The sequence below is a fragment of the Electrophorus electricus genome, chromosome 5, assembly GCF_013358815.1.
Source record: "Electrophorus electricus isolate fEleEle1 chromosome 5, fEleEle1.pri, whole genome shotgun sequence".
NCBI classification, from domain to species: Eukaryota; Metazoa; Chordata; class Actinopteri; order Gymnotiformes; family Gymnotidae; genus Electrophorus; species Electrophorus electricus.
This window is the reverse complement of record NC_049539.1, coordinates 24,945,743-24,967,529: the sequence shown is the minus strand read 5'-3', so window position 1 is coordinate 24,967,529 and position 21,787 is coordinate 24,945,743. Positions and strand designations below refer to the sequence as shown.

General features: G+C 46.6%; 1 protein-coding gene across 3 annotated transcripts; it reads left to right on the top strand.

The window, feature by feature from the left end:
• Window positions 1-384: 384 nt before the first annotated feature.
• Window positions 385-18,083, top strand: trpv4 (transient receptor potential cation channel, subfamily V, member 4). 3 transcript variants are annotated; one of them, XM_035525846.1, is made up of 17 exons: window positions 385-618; window positions 2,293-2,369; window positions 3,670-4,100; window positions 5,141-5,319; window positions 6,303-6,455; window positions 7,603-7,743; window positions 10,962-11,260; window positions 11,794-11,973; window positions 12,160-12,315; window positions 12,451-12,543; window positions 12,831-12,898; window positions 13,823-13,988; window positions 14,923-14,989; window positions 15,289-15,596; window positions 15,940-16,067; window positions 16,376-16,494; window positions 16,706-18,083. In XM_035525846.1, exons 2-17 carry the CDS (start codon window positions 2,361-2,363, stop codon window positions 16,717-16,719), a joined length of 2,511 nt encoding a protein of 836 aa, XP_035381739.1. In that variant the 5' UTR covers window positions 385-618; window positions 2,293-2,360; the 3' UTR covers window positions 16,720-18,083. The 3 variants fall into 3 exon arrangements, with proteins under 3 accessions (XP_035381739.1, XP_035381737.1, XP_035381738.1); XM_035525844.1 differs by having other exon boundaries at window positions 16,681-18,083; XM_035525845.1 differs by having other exon boundaries at window positions 2,293-2,374; window positions 16,681-18,083.
• The last annotated feature ends 3,704 nt before the right edge of the window (window positions 18,084-21,787 follow it).

The window sequence follows — 21,787 nt, the reverse complement described above, 5'->3', positions numbered from 1 at the left end:
TCTTTACTGTTGTCTAGGTCATCTCATTGTCTAGTGAGTTCAAGATTATAACGAGTACATTCAGCGTGGCATTTCTCAGGTGTCTACACTAACGAAAGCCTTGTTCACTTTGTTTAGAAAATGTAGCAAATTAAATTATACAGTCTTAGTCTGCGTCTCCCTCCCTCCCACACTTCAGGTCTATTCGGTTTTCCTCATTCAGCATTTCATTATCTAACCGGTAACCTGTCAAACTTCGCATCAGTCCTCATAGTACAGTCACATTGAGTTCGAAGGCTACAATTACTTAACCCGCACCCTTGCCCCTATAGGCTGGGATCTTAATTGGGACACTGCCAAGAGTCGTTGGCGTGTTTTAGATGTTTCAGTTTAGGGGCGGCGAAAGAAAATCTCCACTGCTTAAACGGAGTTCGGAAACTTTTACAAATGTCAGACCTGCTCTCATTCAACCTCTCTGGAGGGCTTCCAGACGTAATCATACAGAAAACTTTGTATAATCTTAAAGGAATCGGATTTTGACGGATTAAACAAAATTAGAATAGTCTAAGATTTCTTTTGGGGGGGGAAATCCGCGCAGTTTAAGCGTTCAGTTCATAGGAACAAATCACTTTTCTTCTGGTAAGAGTTTTTAGCTACTTTTGATTTGTTGTATGTCATTTATGTTTAATTGTTGGATCAAATTAAGTGTATTGTTATAACTTGGTGTCTTAATGATTTGTAAATGGCTTTGATTCAGAATCGTAAATATATAGTGTGTATTTCATAGAGTATTGTACATAATATATAGTGAATTGTGTACATATATAGTTGGTGTATTGTGTATTATATTTTATAGTGGTTCCCACAGTAGAAATGATCATTCCGAGCCTGACATTGTACGTGAGAAAGCAGAATAACGTCTGTTCTTTCTCCCTCTCTCTATCAGTCTGTCGGAAGGATAACATTCTGTGGAGGTTAAGTGCTTCTGGTAGATGTTTGTTTTCTCAGTACAGCCTTTGGCTTTTTGGGAATCTTAACGCAACACGTTTGGGGAAACAAACGCGTCTGCTATCAACGCCGTCCGTCTCTGGGCTCGGTCTTGTGGTGTGAGCTCCCACTGACGTTTCTGGGGACGTGATGTTCTGATGTAAAGAGCATCTCCTGTTGGAGTTCTAAAACCTGGGAGCGCCATGAGACTTGACCCGAGGGAGTACTGGGTTGAGCTTTGGTGTCCATCTCATGCTGGTACAGGTCTCCTGTTTCACTGTATATATTTAACAAAAAAAAAAAATTGTTAAACCGGCTTTCAGAGATAATGGGAGCTTCTATTCACAGTCCCAGGGCATGTCTGGTCAGAATTAGTTGTGTGTGTGTGTGAAAGAGAGAACAAGGCTGGAATTGGAAGATTACTGAAAAGTGACAGAACAGTGACATACAGAGACGATAAACCTCTGGTGTGTAAAACCATAAAAGCAGACAGTTGAGGAAGACCAGCATTCTAGTTTGCTCAGCGAGGCAGAGTCTGTCTGTTGGGAGAGAGCTCTTGGGTTATCGGTTTGATGGCTTGCCTTTGGAAAAGTCCCTGTGGAACTGGCAAGAGACTGTGACTCAGGGGTGGAGGCTGAGTCAATCGCTGGAACCTGTGCTGGGCACAGTGTTAAATGTGGATTAAGATTAAAATAAATATTCACTTTATTGACCCACTTTGTAGAACATTTGGCTTGGTCTTCCACGCACATGTTGTAAGAGAACCATTCCGCATACATTGTTTGGTTGTTATATAATCAAGCATTCAAAAAAACAACCCAGTTTTAGTAGCGATTGAGTGTCTGTGGTTCACAGGTCTGATTTTAATATTGACCAGCTTTTCACTCTGCAGCCCCATCAGCCAGCACTACACCCTCTACATTCCCCAGAAAGGGTGGGTGTGGCCGGTACTGGCTACTTAAAACCGGTTCAAATGCTTCAGGATGCGAATGAATCCACCTTTGTAACGCGACGCCATGCCGTTGAGGCTGAGCGACTGGTTGAGCGTCGAACAGATGTGTCTGTTTTGTGACCAGTGGTATGCTGTATGTAAACGAGCCAAATGGTCTGTGTATTACAGTCCACTTTGTTTGCTCTGTGGCAGAGAAACGTTAGTGGCTCTTCCGCCGCTGCTTCTAATCCAGTAAACGGAGCTGTCTGTCCAAGAGAGGCTTCACCGGCTGGTCAGGACAGCGCCACGGAGACGTTCCAAGGCTTGCAGTTGTAGCGCAGGGAGGGGAAACTGTGCCAGAGTTTGTTTGGACATGTGGTTGTTGTTTCTTACAGGTTGGTTGAGTGAATAAACCCCTGCTACCCCGTGGAAAGGAACTGCAGAGCGACACAGAACTGGAGGGATGAATGTGGTAAGGTGTGTGTGTGTGTGTGTGTGTGTGTGTGTAGGGGGGAGTGGACCTTTTCCGCACCGCAAACAGAGGTGGCTTTTAAAACCTTCTCCTGGGTTACACCTAGAAAGTTCTCCACCAAAGTCTTCACTGCTTCGCTTCTATCCCGTCATGCGTCTCTACCCGCAAACATAATTCTCATATAATACTGATTTTTCTATGGGCTAAGATGGTTGTACACATTTCCTTGATCATATATGTGGAAGACGATCTCCAATCCTGTAGAGAAAAACCAAACAAAGCCTGTTTGACAGGCTATAATGAGTTAGTACATATTAGAACTTAATTATCATTTGCACTTCAAAAGCAAATTTTACACATCGCCGTGGGGTGGGAACCGGTCTTGGCTGAAACGTGGCATTCACTTCAGAAGCTCACAGTCAATATTGAAAACTGCAGTGGAAAATTGGATTTCCTTCCCAAATGTATGACGTCACGGGTCAGGTGGTACTGTGCTTGCTCTGAGCTGGTGACTAACAGACAACTGAGTGGAGAGTGGGGGCTTATCCGGGGTCTGCTCGCCCTGTCGTAGTCCTGACCATACCTGCAGAAAGAGAGTGTGGAACACTGAGCTCAGGTCAGCGCCTGTACCGCGGGGGAGCAGCAGACTGCGGGGCACTCTGGGCCATAGGCCGGGCAACGTGTAGGTTAGAGAAGCGCGGTGTCGTGCTGCACGATTGAATGTTCTGTGCATGACCATCCATTTCAGTTTTGTCAGTTTGGTCATGAGCAAGCTTGTCATTTGTTACCAAAAAAAAAAAAGGTTTGGCCAAATAATTCTCAATTTTGAACTATAATGATGCATCAAATTTTTAAAAAGTCTAAAAATGACCCCAGCAATTATGTCTGTGATGCTCCCTCAGTTGTCCTTTTCATGAGTCTGACTCCAAAATAAGCAATTTATTTATAATTAGTTTTTACATTTGGAATGTTGATTTGGTGTGTGTGTGTGTGTGTGTGTGTGTGTGTGTGTGTGTGTGTGTGTGTGTGTGTGTGTGTGTGTGTGTGTGTGTGTGTGTGTGTGTGTGTGTGTGTGTGTGTGTGTGTGTGTGTGTGCGTGCGTGTGCAAAATTATAATCAATATATGATTTCATGGTTTGTACACATCTCACTTTTCTTTTTGGTTAACTAGAATTGGAGTTGTTTGTTTTATGTTGTTTGTTTGTTTTTCTTTTTTCTTCTGAGCCATTGTTTTGGTCCAGTATTTGAAAGTATGAGAGAGTTTGTTATTAAAGTTTCCTCTCTGCTGATTCCTTTGTAGAATTCCTCCAAGTTACTACGGCAACATCGCTTGACCGGGACACCGATGAACTCCTTACCCACTGATGATGTTGTAGCCACGGCAACCTCCAGTGAGGTTGTGGACAAGGATAGGGAAATACTGGTGGATGGGGACTTTCCTCTGTCCTCGCTGGCTGGACTGCTTGACGAGGATGATGTTTCTGCCCCCAAGGAACCACCCCAGGATCCGGTCCAGGCCGGGCAACTGCCTGGCGAAAGCAGGCAGAACCTCCGGAACAAGTTCCAGGGTGCTTTCAAGAAGGGCATCTCCGTACCGATTGACCTGCGAGATATGTACGAGGCTCCCATGGCCCCTGCCTCCAAGAAGGCTCCCATGGACTCTCTCTTTGACTATGGGTCTTTTCGAGAGCTCAACAACCAGAAACGACGGCGGAAGAAACTTCCCCGAGGGTGAGGGAACGAGCCTGTCGGATGGGATGGGAACCCATGATGGTTACGGTTACGTAATGCAGATATACCCATTTAAGAGAAAGGGGAGGGGGTTGCAGAAGAAGGAAAATGTATTCGCTAATGTACAGACGGAGGTATGGAGGTATGGAGGTGTGTACGTTGAGGTATGTTCACTGTTACGGTTGATGGATGTTTTTGTCAGGACCTCAGTATACACTAGTCATACAGAAACCATACACTATAACTCCATGTCGTTTTAAAATGTATGAACCTGATTTCAAATGGGTGACGAGCTGAAATAATCTCGGCTCTCTCTCGGATTTGTAATTCTCCTTCGTGCAGAACAGAATGATAGGTAATGGCACTACTGTGAGCCTGGTGGATACAGGAGATCGGTAAACTCTAGCGTTGAGAGGTAAAGCATTGAAGTGTTGTTTGAGGTGTGTTGTGAACTTTACAGGGAAGTAGATCTCCGGGAGTGGGGTTGGAGCTGAACTCTACCGGGCAGTAGATCTCTGGGAGTGGGGTTGGAGCTGAACTCTGCCGGGCAGTAGGTCTCTGGGAGTGGGGTTGGAGCTGAACTCTGCCGGGCAGTAGATCTCTGGGAGTGGGGTTGGAGCTGAGCTCTGCCGGGCAGTAGATCTCTGGGAGTGGGGTTATGGAGCTGAACTCTGCAGGGCGGTAGATCTCCAGGAGCAAGCATCCTGCAGTAGTCACATTTATCAACAGAAGAGAATAAAATGGTGAATGCCCAGGACTGTTGTTGATAACCAAGTGTACACTAATTCCCTTATGCTACAAAAATGGCTCATGCGCTGTGGGTTCCAGGCAGAAGGTTGAGGTAATGTTTGCGCTGTTCCGTCAGGAAGTGTGCGTGTTTTCTTTTTCTCTCGGTGTACAGACGACTATTGATGGCTCAAATCTCCCCTCAAATGCTATGTTGGAAGCCTGGCGTCGCTGGTCATACCAGCTGCAGTTCACCCCAGGACTGTGCCAGTACTATCCGTGCCGGCTGTAAAATGGCTTTTTGCCTTTTGTAGGAAGACTGAGAACGAGACGTCTCTGGATGAAGGCTCCCCGGACTCCCCTGCCACCCTGAAGGTGTTCACCCGCGCGACACTGTTCGATGCTGTGGTAAAGGGGGACCCGCGCAACCTCAGTGGCCTCCTGCTGTACCTGAGGGCCTACAACAAGAGGCTAACGGACGAGGAGTTCAAAGGTGAATCCCAGGCAGGTGCCGGTAGCCTGAGGTTCCAAACTTGTTATTTTGAGTGGTAAAATTTTGTGGTCAGAATGACTACACAAATCACTGTGGTTAGTGTGTTTAGGTGTGGTCTGTGAACACAAAGATGATTGAATAATTCTTCTCATTATCAATAAAGGAAGGAAGGATCTCTTTCTGAAACACTCTTTCTCTGGAAACTTTGTATACTTCTCTCTCTCTCTGTGTGTACGTGTGTAAAAACACAGTATCACCAGCCAGCAGTGAAATGAATCTTTTATTCTGTGACTGTTTCATTAAGGAGGAGGAAACAGGGTTTAAATTTCTGCCATTACAGTGGTTAAACATCAACAGATTCACAGCTCACATAGTACGCGGCAGTCAAAATTCACAGCAAACCGCTTAAATGTGCAGTCTGGTCTGTGTCGGTGGAATCGCAGACCAGACTGCGCGCACAGACACACACACACCCTGAGAGTAAATGTTTTAATTCAGTTCAAATATATTTATGTAGTGCATTTTAGTACACGTGATGTCATTACAGTAGCTTTACAGAAATCGTGTATACCGAGAATGAGCAGGCCAAGGTGACCGGTGAAGAAAGGGAACCTAATGAGGAGAGTTGACAGAAGTCCTCTTCAAGGGCCAGCACAGGGTTTCGCTCCCCATGTACACAGGCCTGCTTCTGCTCATAGAGGGATAAATCGCGGATATACAGTTCAGATGTACGTTTGTAGCCGTACGAAGGGTGTGTGGAGACGGTTACCTGGGCTTCACCTTGCACCACGTGCTGTGGTCCCCGGTGGAGCTCATATGAACGTTTGCACCATAAACGTGCCATCCACCCTCAAGGGAGCCAGTGAATGGTTGAGTGAACCAACACTTCAGTAGTTTAGTAGCTGGGTCCCACTCACCAGGACAGCCCTGTGGGTCATACTGAATGAGTACCGAGTACTGACTGGTCCTTCGCTCCTGTCCAGAGCCGTCCACAGGGAAGACGTGTCTGTCCAAGGCTCTGCTGAACCTGCACGGGGGCAGGAACGACACTATCCCCCTGCTGGTGGACATCGCCGAGGACACGGGGAACCTGCACGAGTTCATCAACACCCCCTTCCGGGACTTCTACTACCGCGGTAAATACCACCGCCCCCTCACACCCCCGGCCTGTCTGCTCAGAGGCACATCCCATTCTCTTAAACTGTCTGGAGGTCTCTGAACATGTGCTTAAAGGATAACTCTGACCATGCTGTGGGAACTTCTAGAGGGTGTAAAAATGGCCACACTGGCATTTCTTACTAAAGTGTGTATGTGCGTGTGTGACTGAGTACAAGCCGGGTTTGTGAAAGGTACAGTGTTGCTTGTAGTCTCCACCCTTCCCATTACAAAGTGTAAACATTTGCACACACACATACACTCACATGGTCCTGGGCTTGGACAGACAGAGACACACACACACACACACACACACACCCACCCAGGCCCAGGCCCAGGCCTGGATTCGGAAGCTTCTGATCGGCCAGCAGCAACACACCCTGTTTTGTGGTAATTACTTTGCTCTTTAGATGGTACCTGCTGGTCGCCATTTCAGTCCAAGTCTCCGGTTTTTGGGTCCCTTGCTTTGACTCCAAACTTTAGTTTTTCTTCCCTTAATGCACACCTTTTAGAAAGGTCATTTGGGGTGGGCTTCAGTGAGTAGTAAACCCACTTCTAGATGAGTAAAGGCCTTGTTCTCTCTAGCCTGCCTTGTGTAGACTGTCTGGGCTCCATGGCTCCCTACACATTCAAAGATGTGGGCTGTATGTTAGCCCCGCATCCATACACGGCCAGGTGTGTGAGTGGAGTGAACCTGACTTCCACCAATGCTAAAAGCAACAACAACTAATAGAATTTTTTATTTTATTTTTTTTTAAAAAGCCCAAAAGGTCTGCAGTAAGTCACACCTGGGTGGTTACATGTAGAACGTTACTGCCTTACGTTGTTGTAATCCTTTCCAAACAGGAGGAGGTGTTTCTATTAGTTCTGTGCACTGTGTGAGCGTGGTGTGCTCGGGGAGAGTCCTGACTCTCCACAACACTGGGCTTTGCTGGCCTGTTACAGAGGTGGAGCACTGCCTGCCGCGTGTGATGGGGTGTCTGACTCCTCAGACGTGGGAGTGAAAGGACGAATTTAGGCTGGAGCTGGAGCTTTAATGAATCAACTCTCTACACACACAAATGCACAATGCTGTGGACGTTCAAATCTCTTGGTGTGTGTGTGTGTGTGTGTGTGTGTGTGGCGCAGGTCAGACAGCGCTGCACATTGCCATCGAGAGACGCTGTAAGCATTACGCCGAGCTGCTGGTGGAGAAGGGCGCCGACGTGCACGCGCAGGCCCGCGGTCATTTCTTCCAGCCGCGGGAGGAGGGGGGCTACTTCTACTTCGGTCAGTCCCCCGTCTGTCACCATGACCCCATCTGTCACCTTGCACTGCTGCTGGACAGCCATCTGGCCTGATGACACTCCGCCCTCGAAGCTTTTACTGTCCTCGCGTGCTTCGAAGGCTCTGAGAAGCACTTTGAACTGGCCGTCGTCTTCCTGCGAAGAGTCATGCTTGTTTCCTGCGATGATGTAAACAGACGAGCGTTTGTCCTGAAGCCTGGCGCGTGAAGCCCTCTCTCTCTTAGCTTGGCGCGTTACCTCTCAAATCTCACTGAAGACGTAAAACAGGGTCTGTTTTATACAGAGGAGAAAGTGAGGTTAAAAGCACTAACATTTTGGAAGTTCAAATTGGCGAAACTAAACCAGTGACTTTCCTGGTTTGTGCAAGATGGTCTCCAGCAAGGCACATACTTTATGATAATACGGCCTTATTGTACAGACACACAGCTTCGCTGCTCTGGTGTCCAGCGTGGGGGCAGAGGTGGCTCTTCGTATTCCAAAAAAAAATAGATTTTTGCTCTATAACAGGATGCATATGGATCCTTTTACCATGTGACATATGAAGCATATGTTAATGTTTCCATGATAGCATTCCCATGATAGAATTTACACACAGAAGGGGTAAAAGTATTGTTTAGCACTGAGTAGCATATGGAATGCAGGAACTGATCCAAGATCAGTAATCCACGTCCCGCGTTCGTTATTAAACCCACTGCACTTTCATTTAATCTCAGTGATGTCAGACATGATGAAAACTACGTCATCTTCAGTAATTTTGTGGGGGGGAGACTCCTGTCTGGCTCTGCTGAAAGTCCTAAATACTTGGTCCAAAACTAGGCTTAATTTGTTCAGAGAATCAAAGCCAGTGGTTGAATTTATGAATGTATAATGAGGGCTTTTTAGAAAATATTCAACAGAGAAAAAGTCTGACAGTGTCCCTTTTCTAAGGATTAGGTATACTCGATGTTTCTGAATTAGACTACTTCCATTGAGTCATGAAAATTAGATTTGTCTGTAGAATAGAATCACATTTTACACGTTCTCTGGAGTTTGTGTTCCAGAGAATGGCGTTGATGTTCGTGATTCTCGATACCTTTTAAAAATCCACTAAAATGTGGCTTAAAGGAGAGGATCAACATCATCATCAAAGAGTGGATGAAAGATGTTGGGCGGTACCGTAACCTCAGGTGACCAGACCCAGCCCTCGTTGCGTTTGATGGCGTGAGCACAATTAAACCACTCAGAGGCTGACTGTTGGTAAACAGGAGTGGTGGGTGGAACTGTTTGAGATTATGTCACTTATAAACCATGTTCAGCATGACCAGACAGACAGAGAGCAAGAATGAGAGAATGAAAGGTGCCCCTGTGCTGTGTATTCAAAGTAAACAAGCAGGCTGCACACAGGGCATTAGCATCATCAAAGTCTTCAAGGCTTCCTGCCTGGCTGCACTAACACCTACTGCCCCCTGGTGATGGAAGGGAGCTACTGCACCTTGGACTGTCCCTGAGGCCGGTTTTCTTGCTGGTGGTTCTCGGCGGGACGAGGGACATTTTAGCACAAGGGAAGACCAAAGGACGCTCCGTCGAGCCCGGCTGCCTCGTTTATGCAGTCTCTTAAGAATCGGGTTTCTCTGAACTCTGCGGTACTGTGACATGCCAGAACCCTGGTTTGGCCCCCTAGTGTTCTCCCTTCCTCTCAAACTCGTAAGCATATTATTTTAAAGAGCTTCACTAATTGTCACAGGGTGGGGTCAAAGGTTAAGCACGGAGCCTGTGGAGCAGGCCTCTGGGAGTCAGACGCATGGGAATCAGGAGCAGATTCTTATAGCAGTTTACATCATTCCCATTTAAACCACAGGCTTCCAGGATCTCCTCAGACTGTTTAACTAGCTGGGCGATGATCCGTCTCCATTTCCCCTTCCTGTCTGAAATAACCAAAGTGTCAGGGCCCAGGAAGTGCAGCTTTTCTCCAAGGGTAAGGGTGGGGGTCGGGAGCGATCAGGAGCTGCTTAATGCCCCGAATATGACTTCCAGCTGCGCCGGGCACGGCTGCTGGGTGATAATCCCACCCCTCCCCCCAGCAGAAACCAGAGCGGGCGAGGTAATTTGCCGCGGAGCTTCTCAGCGACGCGTACTAAAACCTGGCGCAGGCGATGGGGGCTAATGTGATTTAGCGATTGTGCTAACCGCTCTCGGGGTGTGTGCGGAATCAATGAGGGGGAAACGCCGCCACGCGGAGTAACATGAAAGTAATCCATCACCCCTGGCAATGGATCATCTCACTCTCTGTAAGCCTCTTGGTCTGGTGTTAGAAGGGGTCTATTAGACGCTTTAATTGCATAGTTGATAACGTTGGCGTTCAGATCAAAGTGCACGCATATACCTTGGCGGCTTTCCCTTATGAAGCTTGAATTTCCGATTATTGATTTTTCAGTCTCTGGTCTCGCTCTCCACCGAGGTCGGGCTGACCCAAGTGTCCAGATGTTGGATGTTGGAACAGGCGCAGGGTTGTGTTTGGCAGCTGTCTCTTAATAGCTGTGAGGTTTCCACCTAAACCTGCGTGGGAGGATGTACTGATCCAGTGCAGACTGAAGCCTTTCACCCATCTACCTGTAGGCACATCCACAAACCAACTCATAGCTGCTTCTGTAGATAAGACACAAGCCATCAGCTCTGAAAACGACCAACACTTCTGGACTTAAAAAGATCACTCACTTGACTCGCATCACCTATTTTTGCTTTAGACGTTCTCTAGTTTCCCTCTCAGCACTAGGGACTTAAGCTTGAGTCCCTATCTGGGTGGAGTTTCCATATTCTTCTTGTGTCTGTCTGGGTTTCTGCCCACAGTCCAAAAAGGTTGCGTAAAAATTAGCTGTACCGGTATGGATGTGAAGACTGTACGTCTTCATGCCCAGTGGTGGATGGAGCTCTGTCCTGGGTGTTGTCCTCTCTCCAAGTGGTGGATGGTGCTCTGTCTTGGGTGTTGTACCCCTGGGGGGTGTTCTGTCTGGTTGAGAATATGTCGTGAGCAATTGGCTGCTGCTTTTCACTGGATGTAAAAGCTGTGTGTCTATTGTAAAGTATTCTTGGGTCTTTTGAAAGGTACCATATAAGCGTAACTTCATCCATTCATTTTTACGAACAAATTCTATGATCTGTTATAATAGTCACAATTTTCTGCCAGCACCTAAATACAAGGTATTGCTTCTGTTGTTTGGCCAGGGGAGCTGCCGCTTTCACTGGCGGCCTGCACCAACCAGGTGGACATGGTGCACTACCTGTTGGGGAACCCCCACAAGAAGGCGGACCTGCGGCGGCAGGACTCGCGGGGCAACACGGTGCTGCACGCGCTAGTGCAGGTGGCGGACAACACGCAGGACAACTCGCGCTTCATCACCAGGATGTACGACACACTGCTCATCAAGAGCGCCAAGCTCCACCCGGAGTGCAACCTTGAGCAGATGGCCAACAACGAGGGCATGACCCCACTCATGATGACTGCCAAGCTGGGCAAGATCGGGGTGAGGTGCACCTGATGCTTCACACATGGGGAGCCTTAAAAACGGGGAACTTGTGTTGGTCCCTGTGTTTTTTGATCATGATTGTAATGATGTGGGTGTTGTCGTGTCGGCGCTTAACTGATATTGGGATGGAGGGCACGCTCACGTTTAGAGGGGACTTTCAGGTAAAGCACAGAAGACGGAACACCCCAACTGTGGCATTAGCCCTTCTAGAAGAATGTAGGCCATTGTGTTCTTAGCAGATCGCTGCCTCGAAGGGATTCAAACTGGGTAGTCATAAGGGATAAGCAGGACTTAAACAGGGGGTGGTTGTCAGGCTTAAGCAGGACTTTCTGGTGAGTTTTGGGCGCCATCATGGCCATGTGGTGCCATGATATTCAATTTCCCAACAAAGCTTTCCCTACCTCAGTGTGGTGATGCTGAGAGTACATTAAAAAAAAAATTCTGGAGTAAACAAGATCGGTTTTTTGCATTAAATACATTAAAGCAGGGATTAATACATGGCTTTGGCTTATATGGAGATGTTTCCTCAGTTGTTCCAGCACATAATCCAGAGGGAGATTAAGGACAACGAGACGCGCTACCTGTGCCGCAAGTTTAAGGACTGGGCATATGGACCGGTCTACTCGTCTCTGTACGACCTGTCCTTCCTGGACACCTGCAGGGACAACGTCTCCGTCCTCGAGATCCTTGTCTACAACAGCAATATAGAGGTAGCCGACTAGAGGGAAACGGGTGTAGAGAGGCAGCAGAGGGCATGAAGCCTTCAGCTCTGCCATGCCATAAAGTGCACTGGGGGCTGTTGTTGGTGGGGAGGTTAACTTTATTTATAGAGACCTTTTAACATGTATAAGCATAAAGCTTATGGGGGTGTTTGATTAGTTTGGTCTGACCATCAGAACCGCTATGAAATGATGGCCGTGGAACCCATTAATGAGCTGCTGAGGGCCAAGTGGAAAAAGTTTGGAGCGATAACCTTCTACATCAGCGTCATCTCCTACCTCATCACCATTATGATCTTCACGCTTGTTGCCTACTACCAACCTGATGGCAAGGTAAATACTTCAGGCAGGCGTGTGTGTGTGTATGTGTGCGCGACAAAGACTGCATTCACATGTGTGGGTGTATGTGTTTGAGTGAGTGTCTAACTGCATGTGAAAATTGGGTTAATTCTTAGTGTCCCTCCTCAGCCTCCGTATCCCTATGTAAGCCCTGGAGACAAACTGCGTTTGACTGGGGAAATTCTGACCTTTGTTTCTGGAATATTCTTCTTCTTAACTAATGTGAGTCTCACACATTTTTTTTAAGATGCATATGTGTAAGTTACATATTTTCTGGACAGTCCATAGGCAAAGCGTTTAGTTTCATTTACACGATGCCGCTCCTTCATTTTACATCATTAAATACAGGATTAGAAACTGTACCTTTTAATGGCACTTAATACTGTACCGCTGACAGGATTATAAACTGTACCCGTGACGACACTGTGTGCCGCCTCTGACGGGATTAAATAATCTACCCTTTGATGTATTTTTTGACCTCGCGCTCTCTCTCTCGCTCTCCCTTTTAGATTAAGGATTTGTTCCTGAAGAAGGCACAAAAGCGTTTTTTTGTTGAAGGATCCTTTCAGTTCCTTTTGTAAGTCTCTCTGTTCTCCTGAGGTGGAATCTGCGGCCCCTGCTTTGGCCTGCTTTCGTAGTTTATATCTTCTTTATTTTATTAAAGTCCAATTGAAAAGGCCCAGTCCACTGCCATGTGCCATGTTGGCATTCATCTGAATTCCTAAATTCCAGTGGCCTGGAGCATCGTGCAACCCACACTGTGTTCAGACTCCAACCTAAGGCAAACATAATGCCTAACATTGAGTAAATTAAGGACCAGTTTGCTCGACACACAGCCCTAGGTCATATAGGACTCTCCATTAAACACTACAGAATTCCCATTAAACAAAGGCTTCAAAACCTGTATAAACCCTATAGATAGCATGTGGCATTCCCAAGGGACAGTAATGAAATGGATCGTGAGGCTTTGACTAGTGAAATACTGTGTTCACTAACCTTTTTCCAACATACTGGAGCACCATGGCAAAAAGTGATAACCCAGTGGCTTGGTAAACAAAACATTGAAATTTTGGGTCCATGGCCAGGAAACTCCCCAGATCTCAAGCCTATTGAGAACCTGTGGTCAATCCTCAAAAAGAGGGTGGACAAACAAAAACACAGAAACTGTGATCAACTACAAGCACTGATTAGGCAAGAATGGGTTGCCATCAGTCAAGATTTTGCCTGGTAGCTAATTTCCAGCATGCCAAGGAGAATTGCAGAAGTCTTAAAAAGGGTCAGCACTGTAAATATTAAGTCTTCGCTTAAACTGGACGTATTTGTCAATAAAACGTTTTAAAGCTTTGAAATGCTTATAATTTGTACTTTACTAAACCCTTTAAACATCTGACAAAAGGATCTAAAAAAAACCCAAAATTTGTTTCCGTCTCAAAATCTTTTGCCACGAAACCCTTCTGGACCCTTGACTTACCCATCCCCCCATGCTCTCTTGTGTTGGTAGCTTCCTCTACTCAGTGCTGGTGCTGGTAATGGTGGTGCTGTACCTGTTGGGGATTGATGTCTACCGGGGCGTGATGGTGTTCGCCCTGGTCCTGGGCTGGATAAACACCCTCTACTTCACCAGAGGATTCAAACTCACGGGAACCTACAGCATTATGATCCAGAAGGTAGAACATTTCTAGAAGAATTCAGGTCTCCAAAGGCAGTGGCATGTTGTACCAAAGGCCAAAAGTGTAACTATAGCCTGTCTTGTCTGAGGTACTTTTGGTGAAGTTCAGTCCTACTACCATCTGCTGTCTGATTTTGTAAAAAGCTCTATGGAGATTTAAAAAAAAAACAGCTTCAGTGATATTTGGTGCTACTTTGTCCTCATTTGTGTAGTTTTAATGATATAAAATGAAATACCTCTCAGCAGAAGAATACCACCTGAACCTGTCTGATGGTAACTGACCCTGTAAGAAGCCGATGTGGATTTTATGATCCTTTCACAAATGCAATTCGTGAACAGCATTTAATCATTTAGCTAAAAGACGAATGTATTTAAAAGGCGGTTTTTGTGGTTTGTTTGGAGTGAACTTGATGGTAAACTTTGCAAATGCAATAGTAGGAGTACATGTAACTGAAGGTCAGGTGCTTGAACACAAATGCAGAATGCTGTGAACTTTTGCCATCAGAAATGCAATTTGACATTGTAAAGGAAGAAACTCTACAAATAATGAACTAAACGCTGATACAATTTTGTTCCTCTGCCATGACTTACTGGTAGTACTGATGCCATAAACTCGGCAGAAACGGGTATTACCCCTATTGGTGAAAGTTACGTACAACTGACAGTTTTCAGAATGCCACTGTTCTCGTGACTGGAGTCGATCAGTCTACTGTTTCTTGGTCTTTAATGTGTCTGACCTCGTTTACATGTTAGTTTTGGTTGGTATTCACCTTGGGCACAAGTGAAAATTGACAGTGGCGTGACAATTATCACCATGGTGACCTAATGAATAGGAAGGAAATACCATGTGGCACATTTTGAGTGGTGTAGCATGGTTCCTGTCAAGCTTTCTGAATCCGGCCCACTGCGTCTTTTATTGTTTGTGTTTTTAGATCGTCTTCAAGGAACTGCTCCGCTTCCTGCTGGTGTATGGTCTCTTCATGGTTGGCTATGCCTCAGGTAACAATTGCAATAAACTTCAGTCATAGAACTCAGTAGAGTTTCTCAGAGTTTGAAGGTTAAGCCTCCTTTGCTCAGGTGCGTTCACATGGCAACGTGTAGGGCCAGCCAGCTGGGCCTCCAGCGCTGGAGCACTGTGGAATAAACCATGTGATGTTGACTCATGGGAGGAGCCTGATTCTTTCCAGCAGGGACGTGCTTAATTAATTTAACCCCGGAGTTTTCGTTTTAGCATCCTGGCAAATCCGGTCTGGCAAAAATTGCACTTCATCTGTTTATCAGCTCTGTTTTGCCCTCAGCTTTGGTGTCCCTGCTGCCTGTCTGTTCGGCAAACAGCAAGAACGACACATGCACCTACTCGAATCAGGTCACCTGCCGAGACACCTACAGCTTCTCCATCTACTTGATGAATCTGTTCACGCTGACCCTTGGCATGGGCGCCGTGGATAACATGGTCCAGGGTAGCCAGTACCCCGAGGTGTCCCTCATCCTCTCTATCAGCTACATCATCTTTACGTTTGTGCTTCTTCTCAACATGCTCATCGCCCTCATGGGTCAGACCGTCAATCTGGTGTCCAACGAAAGCCACAAAATCTGGAAAGTTCAGGTGAGCCCAGGTGTCTGACCGTGCAGGTTTAAATGCTGTCTTAATGGGATTGCTGGCAACCCTTACGGTCATGGTAGCGAGCGGGAGCATTTGGGAACTACGGGCGGGTCGCGTTGCAGGGAGACAGAGGAGTTTACTTTGGTGGTATTTATTTTGATAATTGCTCTAAATTAGGATCACTGTCGCACGCAAAGTAATACAGGGCAGGCACGTTCCAGCTCTCAGGTAGGTGTTCTGCTATTAGCCCGGTGTCCTGTCTAGTAACTTCAGGTAAACAGAGGGCTGTATGACGAGGGAAAAGCCCTTTCAAAGTTGAGTCTCTCTGGTTCTCCCTCCCCCATAGTGGGCCACCACAATCCTGGACATCGAGCGCTCCTTCCCAGCGTGCCTGCGTCAGTCCTTCCGCGTGGGCGAGTGGGTCACCGTGGGCAAGAACTGGGACGACACACCTGACAAGCGCTGGTGCTTCAGGTGTGGCCCTTTCTGCGGCATCTCTAATGGAAATGCGATTCAATTGCTTTTTTTGATGATGGGTTGCATGTGATGTAATCATCTGTTTGTGACACATCTTGCTAATCCTAAATGTGTTTAATGTCTTTGGGTTACTCGCCGTTACCCGATGTTTTGACTATTTTTCTCATGTTAGACTGAAATATGTACAATGATTATGGAAAATGGCTGTACAGCTGGATTTCCTATCACTTGGTATGTGGGATCTGTTTCAACTCAACAGTGTGACGAAATATTAAACAGTAAATGATCAGATTGGTTTTCTGCAGGGTGGATGAGGTGAACTGGTCTCACTGGAACCAGAACCTGGCCATCATTAATGAGGATCCAGGACCCAAAGACCAAAACCTGTTCGATTACAGACAGAGCATGAGAAGCATTCGGAGAGGTGGGTCTCGCGTGAGCTCCATTTGCACACACGATCAGACTCCAGTGTAGCCTCTGAAAGCATGATGTTGCATGATGTTGCATGCGATGCATGCCGCAGTGTCTGCCTGTCCGGGCTAAGTCATGAACCTGTCTGCGCCTTGCTGGGCACTGATGATGATGTTGTTTGTCTGGGACACCGTGGCAGACCGCTGGTCCTCCGTAATTCCCAGGGTGGTGGACCTGAACAAGAGATCCAGGGATCACGTTGTAGAAATGGAGCCCCTGAAAACCAGGGCCCAGTGTCGCCCTGAGATCTAGCGCTCAGCTGCTGGGGGGGTGGGCCAGGGGTGGGGGGTCAGGTACCGGAACAGGAACGCAGGACTGGAAGTCTTGCTCCACGTGGATGACGGAGGACGGCTGGCTCCCGATCGCTGGACCATCTGCAGGGGGACTCCAAGGACAGGACGACGCAGAAACCCTTCTGTCCAGCTCACTCTCTCTCACCCAGTAAACACATCGGAAAGATTGACACATTCGGAAGCAGAGACATGTTTACTTGTATGCATTTTTTTATAATGTTTTTATTTTTTCTACCTTACTTTTTTATACAACAGTGCCATTCTGTTTTGGTGTGTGTGTATACTGTATAAACTTAGAAAAATATCCAAACACATATTTAAGTTTTTATTTTCTCAGGGTCCTATTGTGTCTGTATTAATACGAGCATCTCTGGGGGGTGACCCACAGCCATATAGCTACTAACGAGTTCTGCGTTTATTTTAAGGCATCCAGATTGGCACACAGTGTGTGTTGTCCCCTTGCAGCGGAAAGCGGAGGGGACATCTGTCTGGGGGATACTGTCTCATGTGGGCCACCCATCCAGGGCACGCATTAAGACACGGCAGTGTTTCCTTAACAGAGAGCTGCAGGTCACCTGACCGGAGCTCTGCTGAAGGGCGCATGCGCATCACTTACACCTGAATTGTATCACCGTATCTGGGAAGGTGTGGACGCCGCACAGGTGTCTGCAAACGCACTTGGGCCATCCCTGGCCTGCAACTGGCTGAGCAGATAACGGTCACCTCAACAGAGGAGCTGCTCACAGTCTTGACAGGCAGGGGCTTTGGTTTAGCTTTCTGTGGCTTTTGGGTCATCTTGTACATGTTTTTGCCTTGTAATATGGTGAGCAACAAAGATATTTGTCCCCTGTACGTACCGGTACTAGACAAAGTAACTTTGTAAGAGAACTGAAGGCTGGCTCTGACCTCTTTCTTTGGTGTTTTTTGTTTGTTTGTTTATTTTGGTAATAAAACTCACTTAATCTTTCCTGTTTTACTTAAATAAATCCCATTCATTTTGTTCAGAAAAATACTTTCAGCTCATGTTCAGAAGTGTTTTAGAAAAGCTTGTGCTTGTATTTATGAATGAACAAAATAAATTTCTGAATTTTACTTTTCTGTAGAGGATTATGTATAGAGCTAAATATATTCATATAGTATGATATAGAAATGGAGGGATACATATACATGCATATGCAGACCACACCATGAAAGATTGTCTGGAGAAGCCAGTTTATTTTGTGGACACCAGTAAAAGATTTTAAACACATGCAGGTTTTGTGTTCCTTTGTTCACCTACTAGCTTTATACTGAGTATTGAATATCTACACATGCATGACTGTTGGGCCAGTTCTTACATCAACCAGCAGGGGTCAGTAGAGGTTTGTAATGGGGTTGCTCACTGTTAAGTGAGAATATGGCACTGACCAGTTTCAGAGATGAATATTAGAATAACTAACGAACTAAATAAATGTCACAAAAATAATCAAAGACATTACAGTAATGTTTTTCTAGTAGTGTGTTTATAGAATGAATAGAGAGTCGTGCATGTTTTGTGCAATGTTGGCAAATCTGACTGAATCACGGCGAGCGTTTCAGGTTGCTGGGATGATTGAAGCTGGTCCCATGACCCGGAGACTGTGGGGTGGAACCTATCTAGCACCCAGTATACATCTGATCAGGGGAACCTGGTGGCTGTGGGGCAGGTGTCCACCTCACCTAAGACAACAAAAAAAAAGAAAAAAAAGTGCACTACCTCCCTTTGGCTGTTGCGCTTTTGCATGCCATCTGGTTTGAGAATTGAACAAAGCCAGGGTGCACCGAACACACTGGGGAGGACTGCAAGCCAGTAAATTCCACCCCCTGCTACTGGATTGGTTAAATAGCGCTGAGTGGTGTTTGTATGAATCGTGCAGCTTTGCTGCAGCCTGTCTGTGTGGTACGGCGGCAGACGGGGTGACCCCTACCTGTGTGAGTTTGCCCTCCCCCTAACAACCTGCTGGGAGTAAGGCCAGGCTGAGAATCCGTGTCCACCTCTGGAGAGGCTAATCCTGCTTAGTGTCTGCGCTAACTAGGCCATTAATCCCACAGGAGTTTACCGACGCACTCAGCACCTCACTGCTGATAAGCAGTCGCTCAGTTAGCTAACGCTGCTGACACCTCAGGCTGCCTCTTTCTGTCTTTTCCCCTCTCTGACTCTCCGTCTGACGTGTGTGCGCGCGCGTGTGTGTGTGTGTGTGTGTGTGTGTGTGTGTGTGTGTGTGCGTGCGCGTGTGGGTAAAAGTAGGGCAGAGCCTGGGACTGTTCACCGTCAGCATCTCGTAACCACACAAGCAGTGCTACAGGAAAGTTGCTCCACCATGCGCGCACACACACACACACACACACTTGAAAGGGGCAGACCTGAATGTACATGCCTCTACACCATATACACACATACAAAAATGCACACATGCATGTACACTCTGCTATATACACTTCAGTACAGTGGACATGCATGCACACACCACTAAGCCAGACACATATACGCCCCTAGACTTATGAGAGAGGCACACACACACATACACACTCCTAGACTTATGAGAGAGGCACACACACACACATACACACTCCTAGACTTATGAGAGAGGCACACACACACACATACACACTCCTAGACTTATGAGCGGGGCCTAGATGCACACACTACTATATACACATGCAGAGCCTCAGACTTATCTGTACAAAACCCCCGCACAAAGCTAGACACTGATGCATGCATGCATTCAGAAACTGGAGAAGGGTGCATGCATGAACATGCACTATGTGTCACCAACCAGTGCTCTGCGGTTAGTTAGTTAGCTGCCAGGACATTAATACTGAGGTAGGTGTGTGTGGATGTGTGTATCTGTGTTTGGGTGTGTGTCTGTTTGGGTGTGGGATTATGCAGGGGTGTGATACATTAGTGTGTGTGTGTGTGTGTGTGTATATGTATAATATAATTTAGTGTGTGAACTTTGTCTTTTTGCTCCTTTTTCCAACTCTGTCTCCTCAGAGCAAAAATCTGTCCTGCAAATCTACAACACACACCTCTCTTACACACACACACGCACACACACACACACCAGGCAGTCCATCGTAAGCGATGGTGGCTCAGGTAGTGACTCCTGTGCCAAAGATGATGCCACTGTAGGCGAGAGCGAAGCCCAATCCTGGAGCCCCCGAGCCTGCCTCAGCTGGCGCATAAAGACCTGGACAGGAGGCTGTGTTGCCGTGGTTGCAGCATGTTGCCATGGTTGCAGAGTGGCATCACCCCTTCTGGTGGTTCTGTTACCTGCACCGGGCCCGATGCCTGTAAAGACCTCAATGGAGAAATGGCCCACCTACTTTTCACAGGACACCTTGAAGCCCTGACGCTTGTATAAGGTAATTATACGGCTGTCTTTCATTTTGTGGTATGGTTTACATTTGCCCAAAGTTTAGGCTGTGTATAATTGTCTTGTTAGCGGATATTTCAAAATCTGTGCAGGTACGCTAACAGGACCAGGACGTGTGTTGTACTTCACACTTTTAATTGTGGCAAACACTGTGGATTCATCAAGCCTGATAACCAGAGTACTGGAGGACTTTCATAAGCAGTACAGGAACGGTGCTGTCCTTTGAGAACCGTAAAGAGACGTTGAGTGATGGCTGTTGGCCTGGATGGCTTTCCATAAGTCTAAGCTGTCTTTGCGTGCTGGACCAGATGGCTTTCCAGTTTTGAGAGCCAGGACGAGGAGTGACGGCTGGTGAGGAGGACGGTGCAGAATGGGTGATCTCCCTTTAAGGCGCCTGTAAATCAGCAAAACTGTTCCCAAATCAGTCTTGATGATATTTTTGCGTGAAAAATCTCTGAAGCAGCAGCTTGTACAGCTGATCTCAGTTCAGTCTAATCTGTATCGACGTTGCAGACACTACCACGAGAGCTCTTTCCCTTTAGTGCTGAAAGGCCATCTGTCAGGCTCCTACGAAAGTGCACAAGGTGCAGACTATCTTTCAAGGACTCGCATTAAGACGCTTTTGGCTGCTGTTTTGAACAGTGAACATATTTTTCATCTTAAAACGCCGTGCAATTAGCGGACGGGCAGTCCAGCGTTCGGCACCACGCTTGGCTTGGGTTGCTGACACATCATTTAACGCGATGATGAATGATAATGTAGTCCAGCAGGGGGTGCTGTTTAGACCATGGACGCGCCCAGGATATTTGCTCTGTTTTCTAACTGGAAGTGCTTGTGACCGACCAGCTGAGGAGCAAATTGAGGCCTTCTTAAAATTAAGGTTTTATATATTCAACATAAAAACAATGACAATATAATGAATCGGCCATTATGAGGCAGTAACATGCCTAAACTAATTCTGGCGCGAAAGGAAAATGCATAAATTAAAAGAACACACAGAATCCGAACGGGACTGCAGCCCAGCAAACGAGTACTAAATATGACGGTTGAAAAAAATGCTTCATTTACGAGTCGTATCTGTTCTCTCCTCGGTTCTTATCGGTTTCCCGTGCTGCAGTCTTCATTCGCAGGCCCTACTCTCAAATGTCTTGGGAGGTGCCGTCGTTTCATAGAGTCGTTTGAAAGAGTCCCGCCAGCACATTATTATTATTATTATTATTATTATTATTATTATTATTATTATTATTATTATTATTATTGTTATCGGTTAAGTGGTGGTTGTTCATTGTCCAAGTATAAGGGGGAGGTGGTAATGTTGAGGCCCCTTTTTCCAGAACTTTCCCTGGCACAGGGTAAGCAGTGCGGACGCTAAACCGAGCTGCTCAGTCACGCGTGCAGTGGTAGGAAAATGATGCAGAAAGGCAACGTCTCGTTTTGCTTTTAGCTCCTGTTGTCCATCGCTGTCTATCAAGCTGTGGACTCCCAGTTACCCTATCCTGTATTTTGTTATTTCTCTCTCTCTCTCTCTCTCTCTCTCTCCCTCTCTCTCTCTCTCTCT

Bases quoted from the DNA above. Each gene is read 5' to 3' on its own strand.
- trpv4 (XM_035525844.1), top strand. The intron at 7,744-10,961 runs GTCAGTCCCCCG...TTGTTTGGCCAG, and splicing joins GGGGGGCTACTTCTACTTCG to GGGAGCTGCCGCTTTCACTG. The intron at 16,495-16,680 runs GTGGGTCTCGCG...ACACCGTGGCAG, and splicing joins CATGAGAAGCATTCGGAGAG to ACCGCTGGTCCTCCGTAATT.